General features: G+C 37.9%; 2 protein-coding genes across 10 annotated transcripts in view; one reads left to right on the top strand and one right to left on the bottom strand.

Annotated features, from left to right (window-relative positions):
• Positions 1-22190, bottom strand: LARP7 (La ribonucleoprotein 7, transcriptional regulator). 3 transcript variants are annotated; one of them, XM_081959691.1, is made up of 14 exons: positions 21753-22190; positions 21461-21500; positions 18522-18737; positions 17640-17740; positions 17469-17552; positions 14956-15120; positions 13890-13998; positions 13043-13399; positions 12030-12168; positions 10245-10402; positions 8258-8379; positions 4423-4582; positions 2794-2885; positions 1-354 (listed from the first exon to the last, which is right to left on the bottom strand). In XM_081959691.1, the coding sequence occupies exons 3-14, from the start codon at positions 18688-18690 to the stop codon at positions 274-276; spliced, it is 1737 nt and encodes a 578-aa protein (XP_081815817.1). In that variant the 5' UTR covers positions 18691-18737; positions 21461-21500; positions 21753-22190; the 3' UTR covers positions 1-273. The 3 variants fall into 3 exon arrangements, with proteins under 3 accessions (XP_081815817.1, XP_081815818.1, XP_081815816.1); XM_081959692.1 differs by lacking the exon at positions 21461-21500; XM_081959690.1 differs by lacking the exon at positions 21753-22190 and having other exon boundaries at positions 21461-21620.
• A 1261-nt stretch (positions 22191-23451) lies between these two features.
• Positions 23452-26087, top strand: part of ZGRF1 (zinc finger GRF-type containing 1) — a 36089-nt gene continuing 33453 nt past the window's right edge. For 4 of the 7 annotated variants that reach the window (XM_081959334.1, XM_081959332.1, XM_081959327.1 and 1 more), the window contains exon 1: positions 23452-23582. The gene's annotated coding sequence lies outside the window, so the exon portion shown is untranslated. The other 3 variants (XM_081959329.1, XM_081959328.1, XM_081959330.1) reach the window with 3 other exon arrangements.

Here is a 26087-nt window from a genome sequence, read left to right as displayed (position 1 = left end):
TTTAGAATGAATTTTAGGATGTCTCATTCCTATTTATTTTAAGAAACAAATATTTCAGTTTTTTATTTCATTCTTACAACCGCTTATAAAAATATTTGTGCAAACATACACGCAGGAGTTTGTTTAATGTATTCCTTCTAAACAGGCTCGAGTGGTATTCTCTTCTATCAAATTCAGGACAATCTCATTTGTCTGTTTGTATTATGAAACAATGAGATACTTTATCATAAGTTTGTTTCCTCTCTTTATAAGCATTTCATGTAAGTCGTACATTTACTCATCCTCAGAGAAACGTATATGCTTGCTTATCTCTTGAGTCTTTGCCAGTCTCATTTTTTCAGCTTTTGCTATTAGCTATAAAAGAAAACATATATTGTATTACTATTTTAATTCAGAAAATATGAACATTATTCATAAACTATCATTTGAAACAAAAAAACATTTAAATAAAAAATATACTTTATTTGGGTAAGAACAGCCCAGTTACCTGTAGAAAAATTTAATTTTCTTGATTTTAATCAGATATAGCTTACTTTTGGTAATGTTATGCATTTTACTGTACTGCTCTTCATATGTGCCTCCAACTTAACAAATCCTTTAAAAGGTTGGCTACTTAATCATTAATTTTATCCTCAAATATTTTTTAAAAATATTTGCAGAAACCTAGTGGGTAATATAGACTTACCAAATGAGAAAACCTTAGTAAGCAACATGATGGAATGGGGATTCAAAATTGGTTTATTTGATCCCAATTAGTCTACCCCGGTTTAAGAATACTTTATTTGACAAAGTGCGTTCAGACGCATAAGGAATTTGTCTCCGGTGCCGAAGGTTTAATCTTAGCAACTTCCACAAGGACTGAGGAATTCTGGATGGTGTAGTCTCAAACATTTTTTTTAACAGAAGAGGTAGGATTGACTTTTGGAGCCAGGTGATCCCCTCAGTTTTATACACAATCCATAATATTTTTAAAATAATTCCTAATTCTGACTAATATTAGAAGTCTCAATAATTCTATTGCTAACCATGACATCAGGTGCCCAAAATGCTTAGTGATGGCAATCCCTGCAGTCCCTGTTGCTGTTGTGGCCTGCCAGCAGCCAACAGAGCTGGTGGAAGACTCAAGTCAGGGAGGAGGTTGGGCAGGAACATGGGCCAGTCCTGGAGTCTGGGGCAGGGTCTGATGAATGCTCTGCATCAGAGGCAGAAATGGGGCCGGGGCCATCTAACAGTTATCAGCTGCCTTCAGAGTTGGATATCAGTGGGGCAGAAGAACAGCTGGAGCCTGTTCCTGATGTGCACATGCAGAGCTGCCAGGAGAAAGGAACAGCTAAGAAACAAGGGCCGACTCAGGAGTAAAGGCACAGGTGGATGGTGAATGGTCCCTCCCATAGGGAATAAAGAGGAGAGAAAGGGGAGGGGAGTTTGCAGGAGACAATTAGTTTAATTCATTAGGGTGAAGATCTGTTCATGACTCGTCAAGTAATTGCTGCTACAGAGTATTGGAAAATATTGGCCTGGCAGCTCTCCAAGCCTGATAAAGGTCTATAGTTGCGAAATCTCTTGAAAGACTGTTTGCTGGGACCTTGCTGGAGAGGAAATCTCCTTAACCTAAATAAAAGAGGTTTTATTGGGATGAGGAGTCTGCTTCATGATCCTGGGAAGCCTAGGTCAAAACAGTTGCTATTGTTAAGTGAGGTTCAGGGATCATTAAGCAAGGACCCCTTTGTAACTTTCTGCCTCTTCAAATAACTAAAGACAGTGGTGAAGGCAACTTGTAAGCAGGCTACCCAGCAAGTAAGTAGCTGCTACCATGTAGGAGATGGTATGTGGGTGGCTGACAAAATGTAGCATGAGTGCAATGAGGGTTGGGAAGGAGGACAGTTGGGTAGGCACAATGTGAACATGAGGTTCAGAGAGAGTGCACAAGGATTGCTAGATATGTGTGGTTTTCACACAGTGGGGGTGCAGGGAGGTTATGCAAATGGACAGAGAGATGTGGGGATGCACAGTGTGAGTGTGATGGGGGTGGCTTCTGGATGGGTGAGGGTACTGGTGTAATCTGTGATCTTCCCTGCCAGTTTAATCTTTGACTTTGCTTATGGAAGCCAACAGTGAAGGTTGCAAATGGCATCACATTGTAACTATGTTGTAACTGCAAGCTGATTACCATATTGCTATCATATAACTGTAAGGGTGGTGATATGGCCAGAACCTGGAGGACTGGCTGTAAAAATAGTTGGCAACAAGGAATACCTGTATTAATATTGGGCTGGTTAATACTGCTTTTTAGCCAAAATTCTTTTACCTTGATATTGTCAATTTAGTTTTGGATATTTGAATACCAATTCCCTTGTGCTGCTTAATGACCAAACTAAAGATTTTTGTTTCAGTTATTGGACTGCTGTTAGTAGAGTTTTTCCTGTATTCCTCAAACAGTTTCAACAAAAAGAAGTCTTGATATATATTAGAGACTAACATATGCTTTTACAGCAAAATGTGATGATGGAAAATCCGAGCAGTAGCAAATTTATTTGCCTTTTGAGATGGCACATAATCTTACTACAGAACATTGATCTATCTTAAAAACTTAAAGCTGCTTTATATTGATCAATAGTTCTAGCAGTGCTAGACAGATCAATTATGTTTAGCTCACACGGGTTTATTCTGACTGGCATTAGGTCTCAAAAGTCTCAGTGCAACTGAAATTGTGAATCTTCCATTGAAAGAATGAAACCTGAGATTATATTAACATCTGTGTATGAATTAGAAGCTCCAGATAATTTGTCTTACTTTTTCTGTGCCCCGCTTCTTTTCTCTAGGTTGATTCAGTTTAGCTTGTCGGTCCACCAAGATCTTCTGCCAGTATCTTTGTTCATGATCACCTTAATACAAATGCGTTGAACCAAAGTACACAATTTTACTTAACATGTGGTGTCAATACATTATTATTCTTACATTAGGAAGATGTTCTTATCACACCCATAACAATAAAGAAATGTGCACACATGAATAATAGGATTAAACCATGGTGGGAGACATGGGCAGAAAGCATGTTAATCCAAAAGCACATAAAGTCCTATGCATAAGCGGTATTCCTGATAAACCCATTTTTAAATCTCTAAGCACACAAGATCATTAGACATGAGAAGTAAAACTGTCATGTACCGCCACTTCTCCCATTTATTCCTACTTGGGTGAAAGTGACTGCCACCTGCAATTTTATGAGAGAAAACACTGCAATTCTTTTCAAGTTATACAATATGCACCTTTCTTTCTTTCTGTTTTGTACTGCTGATTCTGTTTGATTCTACTGCATGAATAAATAAAATTATTTTTAGTAGGAGCTCTTAGTATAAATATTGCCTTAAAATCCTATCAAAAAGAGTGGAGGAAGGAGCAAAGAGCAAATATAAGAATCCAAAACCTGTTCCTGATTTTACATTAGTTGAAATATGACTTAAAGGAAGCGAGATAAAATACAGTATATATTGTGCATAAATTTGAAAAGTCACAATTATAAAAAATAAATGAAATCTCTAATTATTTTAGTCCCTTCCATCAGAGATCATTTATTGAATGACCCTACTTTTACACACTTACTAACATTACTATGAGCTAAAAATTAAAAGCAAGCAGGGAAAAATAGGACTTGATTTTTTGTTTTATAATAATTTCAAGGGTTAGAGAATAAACTATAATGAGGGAATTCATCAGCATTCTTAATAAGCTCACCTGTTTATATACTACTAAACTGCTCTCCATCATCCTACTTTAAAAGGGTATATAGGTAGTCCTCAACTTATGACCACAATTGAGCACAAAATGTATGTTGCTAACAGAGACATGTTAAGTGAATTTTGTCTCATTTTACAACCTTTCTTGCTCCAGTTGTTAAGTGAATCACCGCAGTTGGTAAATTAGTTGCTAAGTGAATCTGGCTTCCCCAATGACTTTGCTTGTCAGAAGGTCACAAAAGGGGCCTACATGACCTTGAGGGACAGCAATGGTCATAAATATGGGCTCAGTTGCCAAGTATCTGAATTTTGATCATGTGACCATGGGGATGCTACAAAGGTTGTAACTGTGAAAAATGGTCATCGGTTACTTTTTTCAGTGCTGTTGTAACTTTGAATGGTCACTAAATGAAATGTTGTAAGTCAAGGACTATCAGTATCTAACAATTGGCATTCCAGACAAATTGTAATCCCTATTAACAGAGATTCTCTTTTTAACAAAGGGAAATACATGGTTTAAGTTCCAGACACAAACATAAAAGTAATAACAATTAGATCAGGCAAAAAAAATTCTGGGGAAAAAAATACCAGCATATCCAAAGTCATAACCTTAAAAATGTAAAAATGTTCCCAAAATTGATATAACCTGTGCACACCATATAAATGTAAAATGTATAAATCTCACCTGTAAGGATCTCAAGTTTCCAGTTGTTCTTTGTCTGCAGATCTTTATGTGAGTTTATTAAAAGTTGAGCATCTCCAGGTGTTTTAACCCGTACATGACATTCTGTATCTCCTTCCAGCAGGTCAACATAAGCAACATCAGCGAGTGTTGTTAGCATGTCCTATGAAGAAATGGATGCACCACAGCAGATACGTTATATTACAATCTCTTCTTAACTTATGTACTTGTTAAGAACAGAGAGGAAGGAAAACAACAATGTTTTTTAATCACGCACTGGGGAACAAAAAATGAAGAAAGAAAAAATAAATAAATAAGCAAATGCTGCAAATTTAGCAAAATATAATTGACTGCAATACGATAATGCTCAAGAAATGAGTTAGAATTCAATTTATATCTTTATCTTTGTGAAATACCGTACTTTTCGGAGTATAAGACGCACCGTTTTCCGCCCCAAAAGAAAATTTGGGTGCGTCTTATACACCAAATATATCCCTGCCCACCCACTGGCCCTCACCTTTTGGCCTCTGCCTCCCAGCAATTACCTCCTTGCAGCAAACAGGGAAAATGGGGCTTGCGGAGGCAATAGGCTATGGCAATCTCTGCAGTCTGAAACAGCTGATCATCTGGAGGCCCCTGCTGAAACTGAAATTACACGTGAAACTTTCTGTTTGCTGCAAGGAGGCAAATTGCTGGGAGGCAGGGGCAGATTTTTCCCCTTTTTGTTTTCCTAAAGCAAGGTGCGTCTTATACTTTGGAGCATCTTATACTCCGAAAAATATATCTTTACCCCCTTTGCTCCATCTTTACTTCTCTCGTACATACAGTGTTGTAGCTCTCTAAAATCCAATTGATTAGGACACAGATTTTCAATATATACAGTTCTAATCAATGTCTGGCATGAAAGATCAGAGCTACATGTTACAATCCAGTTAAACTGATTTGTTGGTCATGCCTATGCACAGAAATCTAATGTCAAAGTTTCGACTAATGAACCCAAACAATTCAGCACTCCGAGACTTTCAGCTTTCTCAAATAACTGCTTTATTAAGTACATCATTTCGGCATCGATGAAAATAAAACCAGCTCTAAATAATTCCTGAAGTATCTGTATAATTAAAGACATGATAATGCCCTCCCTCATTGTCACAGGTCACACTGTCCAAGTAGATGTTCTGGCATCTCTTTGGCATCCCTCAGACTCTGGCCAGCACCTGGTGAGATGACCTTGGTTCCCAGGGGATGATCTGTTATCAATGTCTGGTCTGACATTCCAGATCTCTCCCCTACCCCCAATGTGTGGCAAGCAAGAAATGGAAAGATGGCTGCGCACAGGCCTGATCCGTTTCGAAGTTGACAACTAGTCAACTAATGGTTACTATTATTTTGGTGCTAAAGGTAAAGGAAACGGTTCGCCCGCACATGCGTGCTAGTCATTTCCGGCTCTAGGGACAGTGCTCATCTCCGTTTCTAAGCTGAAGAGCTAGCACTGTCCGAAGTCGTCTCCATGGTCATGTGGCCGGCATGATTAAACGCCAAAGGGGCACGGAGCGCTATCACCTTCCCACCAAAGTGGTCCATATTTTCTACTTGTATTTTTTATGTGCTTTCGAACTGCTAGGTTGGCAGAAGCTGGGACAAGTAACTTCTGTCATTCCGTTACGCGGCGCTAGGGATTCGAAACGCTGAACTGCCGACCTTCTGATCGACAAGCTCAGTGTCTTAGCCATTGAGCCACCACGATAAGAGTTAATATAATTCAAGAAGAGTTGGACTTCGTCCACTTGTCGAAATATAGACTCTAGGATTCTTTTGACTCCACCCACAGACTCTGCCACTACTTCTTCTACAACTAGTAAACTTTTCATTTTCATGCTTTTTGCCAATTCAACTTGCCACTGTAATATCAAAATAAAACGATTCAATAAATTATTTGATTACAAAATGTGTATGCCATTGCTCTGTTAAACCAATGTCTTAGTTTCTCTGTGAAGTAGCTCAGTTTACAAAACTTGTACAAGTCAATAAGTGAATTATACAGTAATAACAAATGCTACCTATTTTCAAATTGTAATATATCTGGCACACACTGTTTAAAATGCTTTGTTTACTGAAATTAAAACCTTCTACTGTTCCAGTTCTTTAAGTCCTGCACATCCAGATGTGAATCACAATAAATATACTGTACCATAATTCACAAGCAAAAACGTATCTGATGTTCTCTTCCAACTCTGAACATGGAGATTCCATAGCAATTAGAGGCAATGTTTAAATTTTAAGATTGCCTGAAAACCAGTTTCATATGATAAATCTGGCAAGATTACAGCCAAAATATTATTTATTTCTTAAATTTATTTGCCACCCATCTTACTATGGGGCTACTATGGTGGTTTACAACAACAATAAAAAGGAAGAAATGAAAAGATATAAACAAAACAAAAGTAAAATAAAAGAATTGTAAAATAAACGAAGAAACAGAACATGACATACATCAATATGATAACAAAAATATGGATGAGTAGAGCAGTGTTTTTCAACCTTGGCAACTTGAAGATGTCTGGACTTCAACTCCCAGAATTCCCCAGCCAGCATTCGCTGGCTGGGGAATTCTGGGAGTTGAAGTCCAGACATCTTCAAGTTGCCAAGGTTGAAAAACACTGGAGTAGAGAGCAGAGTGCAAAGCAGGAAGGTGGAGTCTGCTATCAATCTAGGAGCCACCTGCACCTCCATATACTGTATTCATAGAAGAGCAAGTCAAACATTTTTACATTATACATTTCCTAGGTAATTATCATAGTATTTAAGTTTTTAAGTATTAATTTATCTTGTATGAAACATTGTTTATTCTAATAAGTACAATTGACTAAGTGTTATTATACCCATGCTATAGATTGGATAGAAAAGACTGATGCTGAAAAACAGGAGTGTTTAAAAATATCTAAAGAATTCATAACAAAAGGACTATTCAAACTGGCAGATTTTCCATTTCATGGCCATAGCTCAGTTTTTCAACTGTCATCAGAGACCAACTCTCTATGCCAGACTTTTTAAAAAAGATTCCAAAGGATAGTTGTGTGCTATCCACAGATTTTAATGTTCTATCATGGAAAAGTAACAGAGATATTTAATGTTAAGAGACTCTCAGAGAGTTATTTTTCTGTCACTGAAGTGTGCTATTAGTTTGCATTATATGTTAGTAATTGCATATTTGAGATACGGATCACTTTTTTAAAAAATACTTTGTCTTCATAGACACATATTAGATTTGACAATGAAGATATCATAGAAAAAAATTCAGATGCAAACTTATATCGAAATTTAACCTTTTCATTAAACATTACAAACTAATCTGTACTACCTATGGAATACTCATTAGAACAGAAAATATTTTCAACGTAAGATTCCAGCAACAATGTTAAACAGATTTATAATACATTAACAAATATAACAAAAGGCATATGTGCTAAGATTCAGTGTTAGACATCGGGAGCAATCTTTTCTAAAATCACAAAAGAAAATTAATTCGCCTCTAGAGAAATAATGACAAATGATGACTTTAAAAGAATGCACTTGTACAGGCAAGCAACTCTTTTATAGTTAAGTAATTGAATTCTTTTTTTAAAAAATGAACTCTACTTCTTCAGTTAATACCAGTAATCCAGAATTAAAGATTATTTAAATCATGTGCATGACTCTAGTAGCTGACAATCAGAATTTATACAAAGTCATAATCACAGTCCTCTCTCCCGGAGATAGTTCATAAATGTGAAAAATAAATAAATAAAATAGATATTCCAAGAAAGAGATAATTGCTTCTCTAAGAGCACTAAAACATTACCTTGATGTGCTTCCTGCCCGGCAGTGGATCAGTATCAAGGATTTTCACAATCACTCCACTCTCAAATTGGGGTCCCATTGGATGAATCTTTTCAGCAGGAGCTAAATCATTGTTGCTGATACCTATTAATTCAAAAAAGAAGAACATTAATGGAAATTCTTAATTTGGTTTTGCAATAAATAAACGTATTTCATATATGGGATGGAATAGTATTGCTAGACTTAAGTACTTTTGTTTGTTACGGTTTGGCATACACAGATTACTATTGGTAGTGGCAAAACCTAACACTTAATACTTAAAAAGAATTCTAAATGCTACTATTATGAGAAAGAGAGAGAGAGACAGAGACAGAGAAACAGAGACAGAGAGAAAGACAGAGAGACAGAGACAGACAGGACTTATGAACACATGCTCAATCTAAGAAACTGTTTTCATTATCAAAACGCAGCTCCAGGTTCTTTCATCTACCACCCATTCTCATGAAAGTAGACAAACTAACTTAATCAATGGGGGAATCTTTTAATTTATATTATTACTAGGATTCAACAAACTAAAGACATATTGTAAATAATAAACTGTCCATCCTACTTAAAGGAAAGTGCAGACAAAACTGAATACTTTCCAGATGGCGTCAACAGTGCTTAAAAATCGTCACTTGTTTCTAATTATTTCTATTGAGGCACAGGTAACACTTGGCTAATTGATTACAAAACATGTATAAGCATTGCAGACAAATATTGCCAACTATGGTTTAGCAATATTTGTTTGAACAGAAAGGAACTCATGCAAAACATCAGTATCTCCCTCTACTGAACATTTACAAATGCACTAGAATGTTATTTTATGTTGATCATTCTAGACTGTTCACCAGGAATTTTGCTTTTAAAAATGCCAAAGCCATGTGATAACTAAAGCAAGAGTTAAGGGGAGCGGACAATACCAGACCATAAAATAGTCAACACTGACTGATATCCACCGGTTGTGGTAGATTACAATGGATTCCATTCCTCACCAGTAGAGCCACTGGAAACCCCCCTTTGCAAGTACATGAAATCTTTCCTGTTATATCAGCAAATGCCATGCTTTTCTATTTTATTCATTTAATTCATATGCCACCGATCGTGGGACTTCGGGTGGCTTATATAAAAAAAACCAAATACAAAAACATTAAAATATTTCAAACATCAAAACATTAACAAAAATTGAGTAAACAAGGAACCAGTATATGAGCAGGATGGAAGTGGGATTCCTCTTCCTCGTCCTTCGGGGTGGAATTCCTCCATGGGGGCCTCAAGCCAACCAGCAGGGCAAGGTTTTGAGTCCCTTTTGGAAGGCCAAGAGGGCGAGATCAGATCTCACCTCCAGCAAAGGTGGAGATTGCACTGGTTGATTTTCTATGCAATGTGAGCATCCTTTCTCAGAAGATCCTAAAATGAACAAGTAGTCCATGTCCAAAATCTATCTTCATGTCTGTGTTATTTTATTAAAATAAACCAATTTTGTAAATGTAATTTTAAAATTACCATATTTTTCTGAGTATAAGACGCACCATGATTTTGAAGAGGTAAAAGTTAAAAGGTTTTTTCACTCTGTATGTCTCCCAAACCCTCTGCGCACCTTGCTTTTTGCAAAAAAAAAAAAGGGGGGGGCATGCAGAGCTTTAGGAGGCTTGTAGAGTGCTTCTGGGGGCCGGGGGGGGGGACCACCCATTTTTTGCTAATTTCTGCTCTCTCCAGCCCCCAGGAGCACTTTGCAAGCCTCCCAAACTCTCTGCACATCCATTTTTGCAATGGGGGCAGGGTTTCGGGAGGCCAAAAATGCTGTATTCAGTGTATAAGATGCATTCAGATTTTCACCCTCTTTTGGGGGGGAAAAAGGTGTGTCTTGTACTCCGAAAAATATGGTAAGTTTATATGTTTCTCAATTTTTCTTAAACTGTAAGCTGGTCCTTAAAAAAGAATCACAAGACATTCACAATTATGTTTACATTTGCCATTTCTTGTTGCAGAGTCATCTGCCGTGCAGACATCTCTTTCCATTGTTCCAAGAGGCACAGGATTTGCTTTGGTCATTGCTTTTTTCAGGGATGACATGCTGGCTTTCTGTAGGGTCAAATACTCTCGCTTCAGATGCATCCATTCATTCCTACAGAATGGAGATTGAAAAAATGGTAACACAAAGGTTGGAAGTGATGGGAAACAAAACGCTAAATGTAAAAAGAATGGAATTTCTTTTGCATACAGGGATGAAAGGTTCCTATTTCTCTATAAGTCATTATGGTTCTATGATTTTTTAAAAGAAAGAGAGGCTAAAGCACGTATTCATACCGAAGGCATATATATGACTTTTTGAAGTTCATTTATCTGAAGGGACCTGAATTTACTTAAAGCTTATATACTTGAGGAAACTGGTATATTTATCAGAACATAATTATTTTCAATTTGTTTCTAAAATACTATTAAATATGTAATTCAGTTTCTAGAGCGTCACCTAATATCCATTAGTTGCTAAGAGTCTTTCTAGAGATGCCAGTCTAAATATATTTTGGACTGACCTTAAAACCACAAGCAACTGTGCGTATTTTATGTTTCTACACAGAGGGTAGTTATCCATTAACTGTTTAAGAAAACTGAAATACCGTATAAAGGTTTGCTTGGATATTCACTCATCTTAGAGAGCACTAGATCAAAGCTAGAATACACGTAGTCCTTATTCAGTGACTATTAAAAATTGCTATAGTCCTGAACAAGTAATTCTTATGACAGGTCCTTGAAGTGCTGGACATCCCAGCACCCCCGCACTCACCTGATCACAATCTGGGCACTTAGCAACTGGTTCACACTTAAGATGGCTGCAGTGTCCCACAGTCACATAATTGCAATTTGGAACCTTCTCTGCTGGCTTCCCATGACCAAAACAAATGGGGAAGCCAACAGGGAAGGTTGCCAATCACTCTGGTAAAACACTTACACTTTCTCCCATCTAGCAAAGCTACCCACATTTCAGCTCCACTTGCACCATGCTTGTTTCCTTATTTCCACCTGGCAGAAGTCTCCAGCCCCCTATGCTTTACCTGCCTATCAGCCTGTTTATGAGACATCTGGGATATGCTAAACAACTCACAAGCCTCCTTAATGATAGGGGAATTGCTAGGGTTGCCGTCACTAAGCGATCCCAATTGCTATCACTAACCTATAGTCCATTTTTTATTTGCTAGTATTGATTAAAGAACAAATAAGTGATTTCTGGATTGCAGGTATTTTCCAGACTGAAAAAATATCATTCAGGTAGGGATTACTGAGCTATATTTTATTTAATATAATTGATTTTCTTTTCTTGTAACACAGTGAACTGTATTGCACAAGACACAATTTGCAGAAGAAAGAAAAATTTATATTTACCCTATCAAGTTCTCCTTAGCTACCAAAACACTTTCTTAATGTACATTTAAAAATCAAATGAGCATTTTACAGTAGTTAAAATGAGAAAAGTTCAATAAAAATAGGTTACTGTACAAGTATATGAGAAATTTTTTGGGACAGGAACTACAGGAATAACTGGTACAGGTTAAATGCTTACAGTTGCTTGCCATCTACAACACTAACATTTTACAAATCATTAATTCAATCAGAAAAAACCATTAATTAATTAACAAATCTTTAACCCTTATTATTCCACCTTCCTGGTCAACAAGGTAGGCAAGCATACTATTATTTCATCAGAAACAGTAAAAATACTAGCTGGCAAACAAATCGCATATATTTTAACATACTTTGAGAGAACTCTCAGTGGAATAACTTCTTCTCCCATTTTATGTCTCTCTTTATGTTTCTTCTTGTGTTTTCTTTTAGACTTCGAAAGAGAGGTTTCTTTCTTATCACCAATCTCTCTCTCTTCTTCAGTAGAAATTTCTAAATAAAAATGGGTTAAAGTTACTATAAGCAGCTTGCAAGAAGTTCAGGTCAGTGTATTTGGTTCTCTCATGTGCAATATAATTCTACATTGTAGAGTAACTGATTAAGGTTACCCGATTATTTTCATGACCGAGCTTTAGTTTCTCCAACCCAAAGTGATGCACTCAAACTGGCCTTTTGATTAGTTTTAAGACATATCTGGCAACATTCTCCACTACACAGCAGTAAAATACTCTTTTTAAATCTCATATTAAATTTCTAGCCTAATGCAAACATCTTGAAAACATCATGTATGTTTTTGGAAATACAGAATTGCAAATATGTACCCATTAATAAAACTTTTTAAGCTAACACTTTAGATCACATAATGGAATTTTCTGAATATTTCCTTTTCCCTATTCATCCTATCCACTAGATCAGGGCTGTCAAACTCTTGGCCCATGGGCTGGATGCGTCACATGCTTGCCACGCCTGGTTTAGCGAAGGGGAAAAAAAGCCCCGATACGTCATGTGATGATGCCGTGACAATGGGAGTTTGACACCCTTGCACTAGATACATAAAACACATTGCTGTACATGGATATGAAAACATTCAGCATTTGGACCACTATCAGAACGACATCAGGGATGTCAGGCAACAATGGATCCAACCTATAAATTATACCTGGAAAAATTAACAAAATTATTTTATTTTTCCTACTTTCATCATTGCAAGAAAGAGTCATAACAAAAATAGGATTTTCTTTCCCTTTTTTAAGCTGGAACAAATTTTCATTCTCTTTCACAAAAACATCAGTATCACTAGAATTTCCCACCCAACCCTGTTTAATGATTAGAAAATCATTAGGAAAAATTAGAAATATAAAACTACCTTTGGAATCCTCCAGCCCTGCTGATTGCTCCTTTGCAGAGTGAATATTATCTTTCAGAGAAATTTTCTTCACTTTTCCAACTGACATCTCTCCATCATCAGAGCGATTCCGTTTCCTCTTTCCTGATCTAGTTTCTCCTAGGTCGAAGCTTTGTGTTTTATCAAGTTTCTTCTTTTCTTTCTTTGAAGAGTGTCGCTGGATTTCTGATAATTCTGTTTCAGAACTCTCTGATATTGTCCTATGACTTTTGGTGCATTCTGTAGAACTGGCCATGTACACATCTTTTGCTCCAGTATTTGATTGGCTGTTTTCCTTCTTTGTTTTAGATTTTTTCTTTTTCTTCTTCTTTTTTTCTTCTACGCAAAATCAGAAAATTTGTCTCAATAGTCTGAATAAATTTATGTTTTTGCCCTCTTTGATTCCAAGGAGTCTACAGAGGTGTTTATGGCTATTTATTTATTAAATATATTTGCCATCCATCAGCAACTAAACAGTATAATAAACATTAAAATCATCACATAAAATAATGGAACAGACAAAATAAAATCACGAATGCAAGATGGGAAAAGAAGCAGCCAGGTATACGAAGGGGAGGAGGGGGATTAGCTTTTAATTAGTCAATCACCTCCAGTGTGAAACTCCCCCACTGAGACCCCAAACCATCTGGCAGAACCAGGTTTTAAGGCTCTTACAAAAAGACAGGAAGATGGGAGTCAATCTTATTTCAAAGGGCTAAGATATTCCAATCTACTCCTATGAGTTTACTCCTATGACTTTTCACAATTCCCCTGCTCAGTGAAGATTAAGGAGTGTAATAAAACTAAACATTATCAAGTTAATACTCACCAACTACGGTAGAATCACTTGTAGGTAATGCGGGAAGAACTTTGTTTTTTACTGTTTTGGGAAACAAACCAGGTTTTCTTGGTGCATCTTCTGGCGGGTTATTCAAGAACTAAAAATGCAAAAGTCAGATAATATGTTATCTATTTAAACACATAATCTATGATGCAGAATATCTAGTCCTTGCTTAATGACCATTTGCTCAGCGACCACTTGAAATTATGATGGCGCTGAACAAAAAGAGCTACGACTATGTCTGAAGTTATGAAAGGTGGTCACATGGTCACAATAGAAAGTCAGGCATTTGGCAGCATGCCTTCCCTTGCAATCGCAAGGGTGCTTGAACTTCCTCTCTGCATCTAGGCCGCCCTGCACAGCACCACTCAACCACAGCACCAGACCTACACCTGAAATAGAAGACTTTCAGCAGTCTCAGCCAGCTGCCATCCCAGGTCAGGACATCAGCCCTAACATCACCACTACCACACAAAAATACCAGTTGCATCTTTCCACAAGGCTCACCAGCTTTGGAGAATGACATGAATCCCCCCCCCGCCCCCACCCCCCCGATCAGCCATCACTTCCAAGGATCTGTCATATATCACTTACCTTGAGACATTTTTCTCTTTGCTACCGAAAGGTCTGCACAGCTTATCTTGCATAGCTCCTAGTTGTACCAGGCCTTTTTTCCCTGAAGACAGGGCATGCAGCCCTCTTAACAACAGGAGAAAAGCACCAGAAGGATTGACAAACAAGTTCTGTAGTGCCAGTGCCAGTGCCAGTAACTGGAAACTATTTTAACATTTTATGTTTTTAGAGTTCTAAATGTTTAATTGACACTATTAAGACATTTTCAGTAGAGTACAATATCTTCCTTCAGGTAACAGATTCTGTATTTTCAAGTTCTATTTCAGTGTTGAAAAATCCACATCGACAGACTGAAAAGACTCACACTACATTACACTATAAAAGATTTTATAAAAACAGTATTTTTATAAAAGCTAGAATTGTATATATTAAAAAAACTTAATTAAAGACAAAGCAATGTTTTCAATTGCTTATAACTCACCTCTATAGCTTTTTCAGCTTGTTCTTTTGTTTCAAATTCCACAAATGCAAATCCCTTAGGGTCTTTGGAGGTCTTATAGCGAGGAATGCTGACGTAAACTACATTGCCACATTTTCCAAATACTCGTTCAATCCAACTATGATTGACATTTTTAGGAAGCAATTCCTACAGCAAAGAGTTAGCAACAGACATAAAGATACATTCTTATGTATGTATACACACAAAGAACACCAACTTTGTTTGCACATTTATGCATGGACCATTATACTAATACCAGCAATTAAGTGATGTGCAAACCGAGAAGTGTCACAAATAAATATGGAATTGTTTATAACCAGTTTTGGCAGAGAAATAAATTCACATACATATAGGAATGCTCAGTAGTAGGGTGGCTGCAATGGTTTATGATTTTGTATTTCATATAAGTAATTCTTTGTCCTATGCACACACAAAAACCCAAGTAAAAAGTTGGGAATTATCTTTATTAATTCAAATAAATGCCATAAAATATGCACATTAAATGTTTCTAAAGAAACTATAATATTTCTTGATGCGAAGAGATTTGCCTACTTCCCTATACTGTCCCATAAATGTGCACCTATGAACTATTAAAGTGCCTGAATCTATTTAAATCTATAATTGGCTTGGCTAGATGGTTGCAACTGAAGGTCTTCTAGAATGGGTTGCAATTTCTCATTCAGGTATTAAAAACTGGAAATAGGAAAAAAAAGACTGCTAAAGTCAGAGGAAACAACAGTTCCAGTAAACAGTACTATAACAATTCAGTGGAGGGAAATAAGGTGAGCTGGCTTAGTGGGATAGACTTGAAAAAAATAAATTAAGTAAGAAAAACATGAATATTAAATCTGGATATCCATAATTACATTTTAGAGAAAATTTAAATATTTAGTTTAATTACAATTGAACTCCTGATCTGGCCATCTCCAACATATATTCTAACCCAGCTAGTGAGTTGTAAGTGGAAAAAATGATTGTACTCAAAAAAAGTGGTAACAGAAGGTAAGTAATAAGAAAGGGTAGAGCTGAAGGGCAAAAGGGAAGCAGTATGCTTCCTCCCATATTTGGGCATACCAGGTGTCTTGACAAAACATCTAATTATTCCCCTGGCTCAGCTGATAAGGGTATGGCTAGTTGATGAGAGCTAAATAGCTCAAAATAGATCTATACTAGTCTTGTGATATATATATATCACTCACCATCTTCAGGCTGATGTTTTCGGCTGCTGCATACATACATGCATATGTATGTTGCAGGGCAGATTTTGCATGGTATTTCGTAGACTCCTTGCTTTTCTAGCTGGATTTTATCTTTGGCTAGAAAACCAAGGAGTCTACGAAATACCATGCAAAATCTGCCCTGCAACATACATAGGACAAATGAACAGGAGAATAAATGCAAGCATCGCAGAACACAAGAACGCAGTAAGAAAGAAAGAAAAAACCTCCTCCTTTTTCCAGCACCTTAAAGCTACAGGACATGAAATTAATTTTGAAAGAACCAAATTAATCTCCAAAATTGAACACTTCAACAAGAGAATAATTATGGAAGCTATCGAAATAGAGAAACACCCCCACAACATGAATAAACGTGATGATACCTCCCGCCTACAAGACATCTGGAAACCAGCCCTAGTCAACAAACGAGCCCCACCCACCACCCAGGCCGTTAGAATACAAAACAACAACGGACACACAGCACAATCAGCACCAATCTACCAATCATGATACAACCACACAGCCAATCAATCCACTTACTGAAACAAAACCAGCACTCCACCCACCCCTACCAAGATTTATAGAAAGATGGCAGCTCCAACCACGCTTTAAACTGAAAACACCAGCCTGAAAATGGTGTGTGTGTGTGTGTGTGTAATTTAAATGCTATTTGTAAAACATATTTGATAAAAGTCTAGGATGGGCAGGCAAACCAGCAAAATATATATAGTATAAAGCTGATATAGCCAGTTAATAGTAACCATAGCTTAAACGTTTACATAACCTAATTAAAGTGAAGTTATAATGGCCAAATGTTTTTTTTTTACAATTGTGCTAATGGAAGACGCACCAGTTCTGATTTCATTCAATGGATTGACTGCTCTCTACCCCATTCTCACAGGATTAAGAAAAGGGTTTAAGAAAAGAGAAATCCTTCTCCATGAATCCTATTCGCTCATAAACTCTTATCCAATTACCACTATCTACAGAAAAAAAATAGTGCCCCCTCAGTACTCAGAAATTGAGGATTTTGCTTGAAAGGAGAGAGAAGGAGCTGGCGGACCAAGACTCTCCTGGCTTTTGCCGGACAACATTTTTAGTTGTATTAAAGAGAGCCAAAAATATTGTGCCAACTGGCTGAAGTTCTAAACAAGGGCATTTGGCTAGCAAAAGATGTTTTAAAATTCTACTTATACAAAACACATCAAAATACTTAATTGGCTGTTTCTAAGGAAATATTGAAAGTAAAAAAGTAAAAGAAAATAGGCACTATCTTACCACATATACAGTACGACTATCCACATCTTTTGGCTGATCACCCAAAGGTTGCCGTCTTCTGATCCTGATTCCTTCTAAATCCAACTATAAGGTATAAAATTAAATTAAAAATCTGTTCCAAATATTTCCTCTTTTTGGTCTTACAGAATAAAAAACAGATTCCATACTCACTTCTACAACAGATGAACTTTTAACTGCTCGTGCTATTAATTTTCTGTCAGTGGTTAATTTTTTCATTTTGTTGAAAGAAATCAGAAGTGATATGTCAACATCTAAAATTAAAAGAATTAAGTTAGAGATTGTAACAGGAATTGCGAAAAACTTGCTATACTGTTCTTGGGAACTGATTGATAGACGAAATCCTTAATTTTTCTGATTGGACAAGAGTTGAAATAGTTGGTTCTAATGAAATTTGAACTCTCGAAGATGTTTAAGGGCAACTGATCAGTCATAAGCATGAGATCACTATTGGGACTTTAAATAGTTTACTTTACTGAAACAAATAAGATATAGAGTAAAATAGTACAAAAATGTATACAATATGCTTCCTTTTGGGAAAAAGCCCCGCATATTTAATTTTTACAATAAAGCCTATGCTTAATTTAAATCATAAATTACTCCATAATTGATTTTAAAGCTTCATTACAATATTCATTACATTTCAGATAACAACTGTACATAAATGCAATGTAATTATCAGATGAGATTCCAAGAACGAATCCCATAAAAAGAATTCTACCACCATAAACATTTCCTATTTGTATAACACAACTGATAAAAGTCTTATATATGGTGTTCTATTACATGGATGAACTATTATTTTAAAATACAAAAATTTAAATTACTCAGAAAAGCAGCAGAGGGCCAGTTGTATTTAAATAAACTAAGTCTAGTTGATATAGATATTTGTAATAATATGCATGTGCAACAGGAACTATTTTTCAAGAATGTTTGTAAGCCAATGAGGAGTTACTGTGTTTAAATTAATAAATAAATGAACTGTATTTCAGTAATAATGTATTTTTATTGCTATTTAAAAACAAGCAGACTTACATCCATCTCTAGATTTTTCTATTTGTTCTCTGAGAAATTTGTCTTTGTGAAGATTAACATCACCAAACCAGAAGTCAACTTGTTTTGCTATATCTGAAAGCACTTGTTTAACTCTGGATCTTTTCTTTTTTTCTCGTTCCTTTCTCTGTTCAGTAGTTTCTTTCTCCATGATTTTGCTTCTTATATTTTCTGTCTCCGTTCCTATTACACTGTCATCTGAAAATAAAGCATAATTGTCATTTTCAACATGAATGCCTCTACTTTATACTTATACTTACCATATTTTTCGCACTATAAGACGCACCTAGCTTTTGGGAAGGAAAACAAGAAAAAAAAATCTGCCTCTAGCTCCCAGCAATTTGCCTCCTTGCAGCAAACAGCCTGGTCAGCTTCAGCACAGCCTTATTTAGCATGAGCAGCTGATTGGTGGTTGGATCAGTCTCCCAGAATACCACCTATCAGCTGTTCCAGGCTTTGCGGATCGCGACCACCCATCGCCACTGTTGCCACCTCTGCACACCCCATTTTTGGCCTTTGTGCACCCCATTTTCGGCCTCCACGTGTCCAGTTTTTGGCCTGTTCCAGGTGGTGGGGATTGCCACGCTTCCTATTCCCACCACCTGGAACGGGCTGAAAAAGGGCCATGCAGAGGCTGAAAATGGGGTACACGGAGGCGGCGATAGACAGAGGCAGCAATGGGTGGTGATGGGCGGTGGTGATCCCTGCAGCCTGGAAAAGCTGATAGGTGGTATTCCGGGAGGCTGATCCACCCGCCAGTCAGCTGCTCGTGCTAAATCAGGCTGTGCTGAAGCTGACCAGGCTGTTTGCTGCAAGGAGGCAAATTGCTGGGAGGCAGAGGCCAAAGGGTGGGGGCTGGCAGGTGGGTAGGGTTTTGGCAAGATTTGCTCTATAAGATGCACAGACATTTCCACCCACTTTTTGGGGCAGGGGGAAGTGCGTCTTATACACTGAAAAATACAGTACATTGCACAAAATATTAATTAGCAAAGTAATTTTAAGAAGTGATCTTTTTCTTAGAACATATATGTAGAGAAGAGCAAAACTAGAGATGACTGCTCAGTGGGAAACAACAAAGGACTAATTTTGCAAATGTGAAGCTGTAAAAAGAACAACCTGGAAATTTTCAGTAGTAGTTTGCTATTCCACATTGCTCAGATCAACACTATAACTACATTTTATTTTATTTCTAAAATATAGAAATATATTATTTCAAATATGTTCTTTCAAAACAATAGGGTAATCCACAGCAGAAAATGCATTTATTTGCATTAGAAAACACAAGCAAAGAATGAATAGCAGTTCTTGTTATATTTGCAAGACATGTAAGAATCTGAGCAAGTATATAAATATTTAAAAGAGCAACTTAACAATCAAAAATAACCAGAGTTAATAGCACAAGTCCAATTCACACCTTGAACTCCTCACTGACCTAACAACTCAGTCCCAAGTAAAATATAAAGTGATAGTCTTGTGCTACCAGAGGGGCTATTTCTGCCATATGCTTTATCATGAGAATTAAATATTCTTTTGGACAGCTACAATCTTATAGCTAACACGTTCTAAGTAGAGAAAAAGTGCTCTTCAACATCAGCAAAAGTTTAACTGTTACAAAAGCAAGCATTCCATGCAACAATCATTTTCACATCTCTTTGCAATGAGACAGTGATAGATATTTTATTTTAGAACCATATGCTAGCATATATACAAAATGCACTTCCTGCTGTGAGATGGCCATTCACAGTGATTAAGGATAGTGTCTTTCCAATTATAACACCAAAGGAAAACAAGACCACCGTCCCCCAAGTGGGCAAACATACAGCCCTGATGCAAGATTTCTTATTAAGATCTATTACTTTTCAATAAGTGAATATGCAGCTCACTAAATTAATGTATAAAATTCACCATCCAAAAGCTAAGTATCTATTTCCACAATCTCTAAAATTAATGATCCCTCGGAACGCTTTCAGGAACCCCCAAAACACGCCAGTAACTATTGGACACGATGGCTCAATGACTAAGACACTGAGCTTGTCGATCAGAAAGGTCGGCAGTTCGAATCCCTAGCACCCTGTAACAGAGTGAGCTCTCCCGTTACTTGTCCCAGCTTCTGCCAACCTAGCAGTTCAAAAGCATGTAAAAATGCAAGTAGAAAAATAGGGACCACTTTGGTGGGAAGGTAACAGCGTTCTGTGCACCTTCAGCATTTAGTCATGTCAAGCCACACGACCACGGAGAACGTCTTCGGACAGTGCTGGCTCTTCGGCTTTGATGAGCACCAGCCCCTAGAATCGGGGACGACTAGCACACATATGTGTGAGGGGAACCTTCACCTTTACCTTTAACTATTGGAAATACAATGTTTATACTGTTTAATCCTGGCTTACTTTTGATCTTCGAAGGCACTTTCTATTTCTCTCACCAGAGCCAGAAGTTAATGGAAGGGTTTTAAAAAACGAAATGCGGTACCCAGGCAGGACTGACAATCTCGTAGGGCGATTTCTCAGGGTTTTCAAATGCCGCTTTACTTGGGCCATATAACAAGAGTACGAACTCCGCTAAAGCGAGAAGACGAGAAGCTGCCGGGGGCGGTTGCCTCTCTCACCCTGAGCAAAGACAGGGCCGAGCTTTGAAGATTTTTATTCATATTTATTTATTTTAGTTTGTCAAACATTTAAAAGATATCGGGCATAAGTATAAACATAAATATGAACACAGTAAATGGGCACGAATAAATGGAGACAGTAGGACAGGAACGGTAGGGAAGTTCCCAAGGAAGCTGCAGAGCCCTGCCTCCCCCCAGAACTGATCGGGCTCTGCAGCCGCCGGAGGCGGCTTCGTGGCTGCGAGTGACGGGAACACAAACGTTTCCGGAGGACACTAAGCGTGGAATGTCAAATCTAAACCCCTAAGGATCTCACCAGCTCTTCGGGTCGCCCTCGAACGGCACCTCGAGCTGCCCTGAGGGAAAGCGGAGCACATCAGCGGCGTCGGCAGCAGCCTTCACCCACCCCAGCAGCCCCCGTTGCAAGCGCGCCTCTAGATAACGTCAGCCATCTCGACGGTTAAACACCCCGCCCCCTCCGGCTCATCCACGCGACTTGCCGATCCGCCCTCCCTCCCTCATTCCCTCCCTTGATTCAGGTGCGCATGCGCGAGAGGCGAAGGGGTGTAAGTATCCCTCGTAATCACACACACCCCTTTCGTACGCACCTGATCTCGAAATTACCTGACGCTAGGCCCCAAGATGAGGGTTTCAGTGCAAAGTCATAGTCTAAGCAAGGGTTTTCCAAGGCTTTTGGCAATGTTAAAACTTGTGGACTTCAACTCCTTTGCTGCCTGAGGAATTCTGGGAATTGAAGTCCACAAGTCTTAACGTTGCCAAAGGTTGGAAAACCCTGGTCTAAGCCGCTTGGAAGCCCCGATTCTCCGCCCCGCCCATAACTTTAGGTTTAAATGCTCGCGCGACACGGGGAGATCCCCGCTCTCCCTGGTTTTTATTGGCTGTCCGAAAGGCTGGCAAACCCCGCCAGGCGTAACCCAGAATCCGTTTTATATGGAGACGCGTGGAATATTCGTAGCTATTCCCATTACTGATTGCGAGAGATAGGAACAGTTTAAACGTGCGCGCATGCGCGGGTCTGTTCAGAAGTGTGATCTCCCCCCCGACAAATTCAGTCATTTTCAAACTTGGCGAGTTTTATTTAGAATCATGCTGGCTGAGGAATTCTGGGAGTTGAAGTCCACACCTTTTAAAGTGGCCAAGTTTGAAAAAACATTACTAAAAATCAATCGGCAACTAGAAGATGGCTTTTAGCGTCGACCATGCTAGCGCGTTGACTGTATATCGCTGGAAATTGGGATAGAATCCCGGTCAAAAAGACCAAAAGGTGCATTTGGGCTAATCATTCTCTCAACCAAATTCACCTTACAGAGATATTGTGTGGGTAAAGTAGAAGAAGGAATATTAGGTATGTTCGCCTTGAACACTTATAATAAAGGCATAACAATAAACAGTATTTTCCTCTACTTCATGGGTAAAAAATGCATCAATTGGTTGACAGAGGAATTATTAAGTCTGTCATCTGCACCTCCATAATTGTCTGGTTTGGCTCTGCAACCAAACAAGACAAACACAGACTTCAACGGATAATTAGAACTGCAGAAAAAAACAATTGCTACCAATCTGCCTTCCATTGAGGACCTGTATATTGTACCAAAAAGAGGGCTATGACAATATCTACAGACCCTCACATCCTGGACATAAATTGTTTCAACTTCTGCCCTCAAAACGTCGCTACAGGGCTCTGCACACCAACACAACTAGACACAAGGACAGCTTTTTCCCCAGCGCCATCAATCTTATAAACAACTAATTTCCACAACACTATCAATAATTTACGAAGAATGTATTACTATTATTCTTCTCTTCCTTCCTAGTATCTCTCTCTCCACTTATTACAACCATGTTATATCTTTCAATTTATATTGTTTTTATTGTTTCCTAGTACAATTTGATAGCTTATTAGTAACCTTGACAACCTAAGTGTTGTACCTTTTTATTCTTGATGAATGTATTTTGTTCTCCTTATGTACACTGAGCATAGACAAATTCCTTGTGTGTCCTTGGCCACATAGAGAACTCTATTCTATTCTCTCTTGGAAAATAAGCAAAGCTGACTCAATTAAGAGTTAGCTAGGGACGGTCTGGGATTTCATGCTTTCACTGGATTGACAAATCGTGAAGAAAAATGAGAAAAGGGCTGTGGTAAGAACGCGCTTGACTTTACCTTAACTTCATCAAAGCTCCTACCCTAGTCCATATGATTAAAACTGTTGTCCCCGCCTCCTCCTGTCTAAAGTCTAAACTCACACTAGCACCGCTCTACCCTTATCAACTTTATGGTTTAAAAAACCTTCCACTGCTGTTCTTAAAGGTCCATAAGGGAGTCCGAGATCATGACAGTGCAGCATTTTTGTCTCTATGGTATTTGTCGCATCGCAGAAACGTCATCGCGCTTGTGGAGCGGGAACTTTCGTAAGGTAAAGTTCTGCTGACAGAGAGGAGGGAGAAGGGGGGCTCTTCCATCCCCATGGCTTGTGAGAGACCTCGGTCGACAAGATTAACAGGTTTATAGGCGCCCCTTTTGTCAAGGATTTGGCTGAGGACTATGGTACATTGATCCGTCAGTAGGTGTGATATGTAATTCGTTTTATACGCTCTTAAAATGGTGTAACATCAGAATTGAGTGCCGTTTCTTTCTCTTATCCTCTAATGAAAGAGACAGCGGGTTCATCCAATTCTCGTATCTTCTTACCTCTGCAGAGCTCAAGGCTATGGTAACTTGGGATGACAGTCTAGGGTGAGCAATAAATGCTCCCCGGAGCCCCAACTCAACTGCATTGCTGAATTTCACTCCAGTAATTACTGAAAATCAACCGCAGTTTCTTGTTATTGTGTGACAAGAAGCCCCTAAACACTATAGCAAGAGGTCATAAATAGGTTTGAGGTGACTTTGTTTGGAAAAGCCTTTCATCACCTGAAAAAAATAAAAATTCTGTGATCTATGCATCCATAACTATGCCAATGTTGCATTTGAATCACATTCCCACTCAACCTAAAGAAATTCAGTAGGAAGGGTTGCTGCCAGAAACGTGCCTCTTTCTTGGGGATTTAATCTATGTAAACCCAATTCTTACACAGAAGCATTTTGCAGAAAAGGAGACATATTTATTTATTATTATTATTATTATTATTATTATTATTATTATTATTATTATTAATAATAATAATTATTTATTTATGCAGACAGACAGACAGACATACCTTGCCTTTATTATTTTCCCAAACAACTCCAGATAATAAACATATTCAACATACTTTTCTCTTCCCATTTTCCCCATAACAGCAACCCTGTGAGGTGAGTTGGGCTGAGAGAGAGAGGGACTGGCCCAAGGTCACCCAGTTGGCTTTCCTGGCTGAGGCGTGACTTGAATTCACAGTCTTTTTCCTTTCTAGCCTGATGTCTTAACCACTAGACCAAACTGGCTTTCATGACATAAAAAAGGATGACATAAAAGTCATCCATAAATCCATGGGGGAAAAGCATGGTAGAAATGCAAGTCAGAATTGTAATTTAATGTCATATAATTTGTTAATAAGCAAGGTCAGGATGAAAATGAGATTAACAAAATAGGAACAACAATGTCAGGCATGTTTAGAGGTCAGGGTAAATTAAAAAATAGGTTGCAACTAGAATTATAGATATGTTTATATTAGATTTAGCAAGTCTGATCTGTAGTAATTATATGCTATCAAGTTAGTGGTGACTTTTAGTGATCACATAGGCAGGCCTTCTCCAGGATGACTTTTTCGCAACCTGGACTTTCAAGTCTCCCATTGCTGCTGTATCAAGCCTGTTCTCTTTTCTTCCATCTTTTCCAGCATCATGGACTTTTCAAGGGAATGTGTTTGAAATATAAATTGAGCCTGTCATGAGAACTCTGGACTGATCTGTGATTTTTTTAAAATACTCAACTAGCTTGATCATTAATTTCATTACATAATTACAAAGCTTTTCTGAGAAAGATTTGTGAGACATCTTGTGGTCATTACATGGAATTGAACATATTGAGGGAATGTATGAGATTACATTTGTTAAAAACAACATAATTTAAAAAATCTTTTTAAAAAACCTCAGAATCAATTGCAGTTTAAGAGACATCATGCAGCTAAGGTTGCATTCCTATAGAAATTTAAATTTATTTATTTATTTAGCGTATGACAGAAATTTAAATATCTTCATTTAAAACAAGATTTATTTCTGAATAAGTGCTTATGATAACGTACTGCTTGGTTCTAATTTTAAAAATATTTGCTCTAGAACACATTGTTATTCTAAGGCAGGGGTGTCAAACTCGTGATGTCACGTTGCCATCACATGATGTTTTGCATTGCTTTTTCCCTTCGCAGAGCGTGGCCTGCATGTGACACATCCAGCCTGCGGGCCGCCAGTTTGACACCCCTGCCTTAGAATAATTTTTATTGAAACTGGAATTTCTAGGAGAAGAGAGCTGACGCTGCGACGGCACAACGTGCTATCTTGTTGTTCCGAAATCGCAGTCAAATTTCTGCCGCTGGACGGTCCATTTGGACCTAAACCGTCCTGCAGAGACGGTGATTGAGAAGGGCACCTCCTGCTGATCTCAGGGACACCACAAAGTCCCTGAAAGATCCAGGAATAGCCTTTTTTTTCGGCAACAAAAACACAGCTAACGAAGCTGCTGAAGTTGGGATAGCTCCGGAAAGGGAAAAAAGCAGAAAGAAAAAGTGTGTCAAATTGGTGAGGAAATTTTATTATTAGAGGAAGAGACTACCCAAGAAAAAAAATTAAGTTAAGATTGAAGACAGAAGAGGCGGTGAGATTGATCTGCATTGAACTTAGTGTGTTATTCAGTTCCTAATTTTTTTTTCCTCACGGATGGAACTTTTGCAGGGGCTCCCTATTTTTTAAACTGAATGGATTAATTCTTCTTCTTTTTTCACTT

This window comes from Natrix helvetica (assembly GCF_964273705.1).
Source record: "Natrix helvetica genome assembly, chromosome: 7".
NCBI lineage: Eukaryota > Metazoa > Chordata > Lepidosauria > Squamata > Natricidae > Natrix > Natrix helvetica.
Note: the sequence above shows the minus strand (reverse complement) of the source record. Positions and strands in the feature narration are given on the sequence as shown.

Bases quoted from the DNA above. Each gene is read 5' to 3' on its own strand.
- LARP7 (XM_081959690.1), bottom strand. From the start codon at position 21,521: ATGTGCTCCGCTTTCCCTCAGGGCAGCTCGAGGTGCCGTTCGAGGGCG. The intron at 15,121-17,468 runs GTAAGATAGTGC...TCTTTGCTGTAG, and splicing joins ATAGTCGTACTGTATATGTG to GAATTGCTTCCTAAAAATGT. The intron at 355-2,793 runs GTAAGACAAATT...TTTCTTTTATAG, and splicing joins AGAAGCGGGGCACAGAAAAA to CTAATAGCAAAAGCTGAAAA.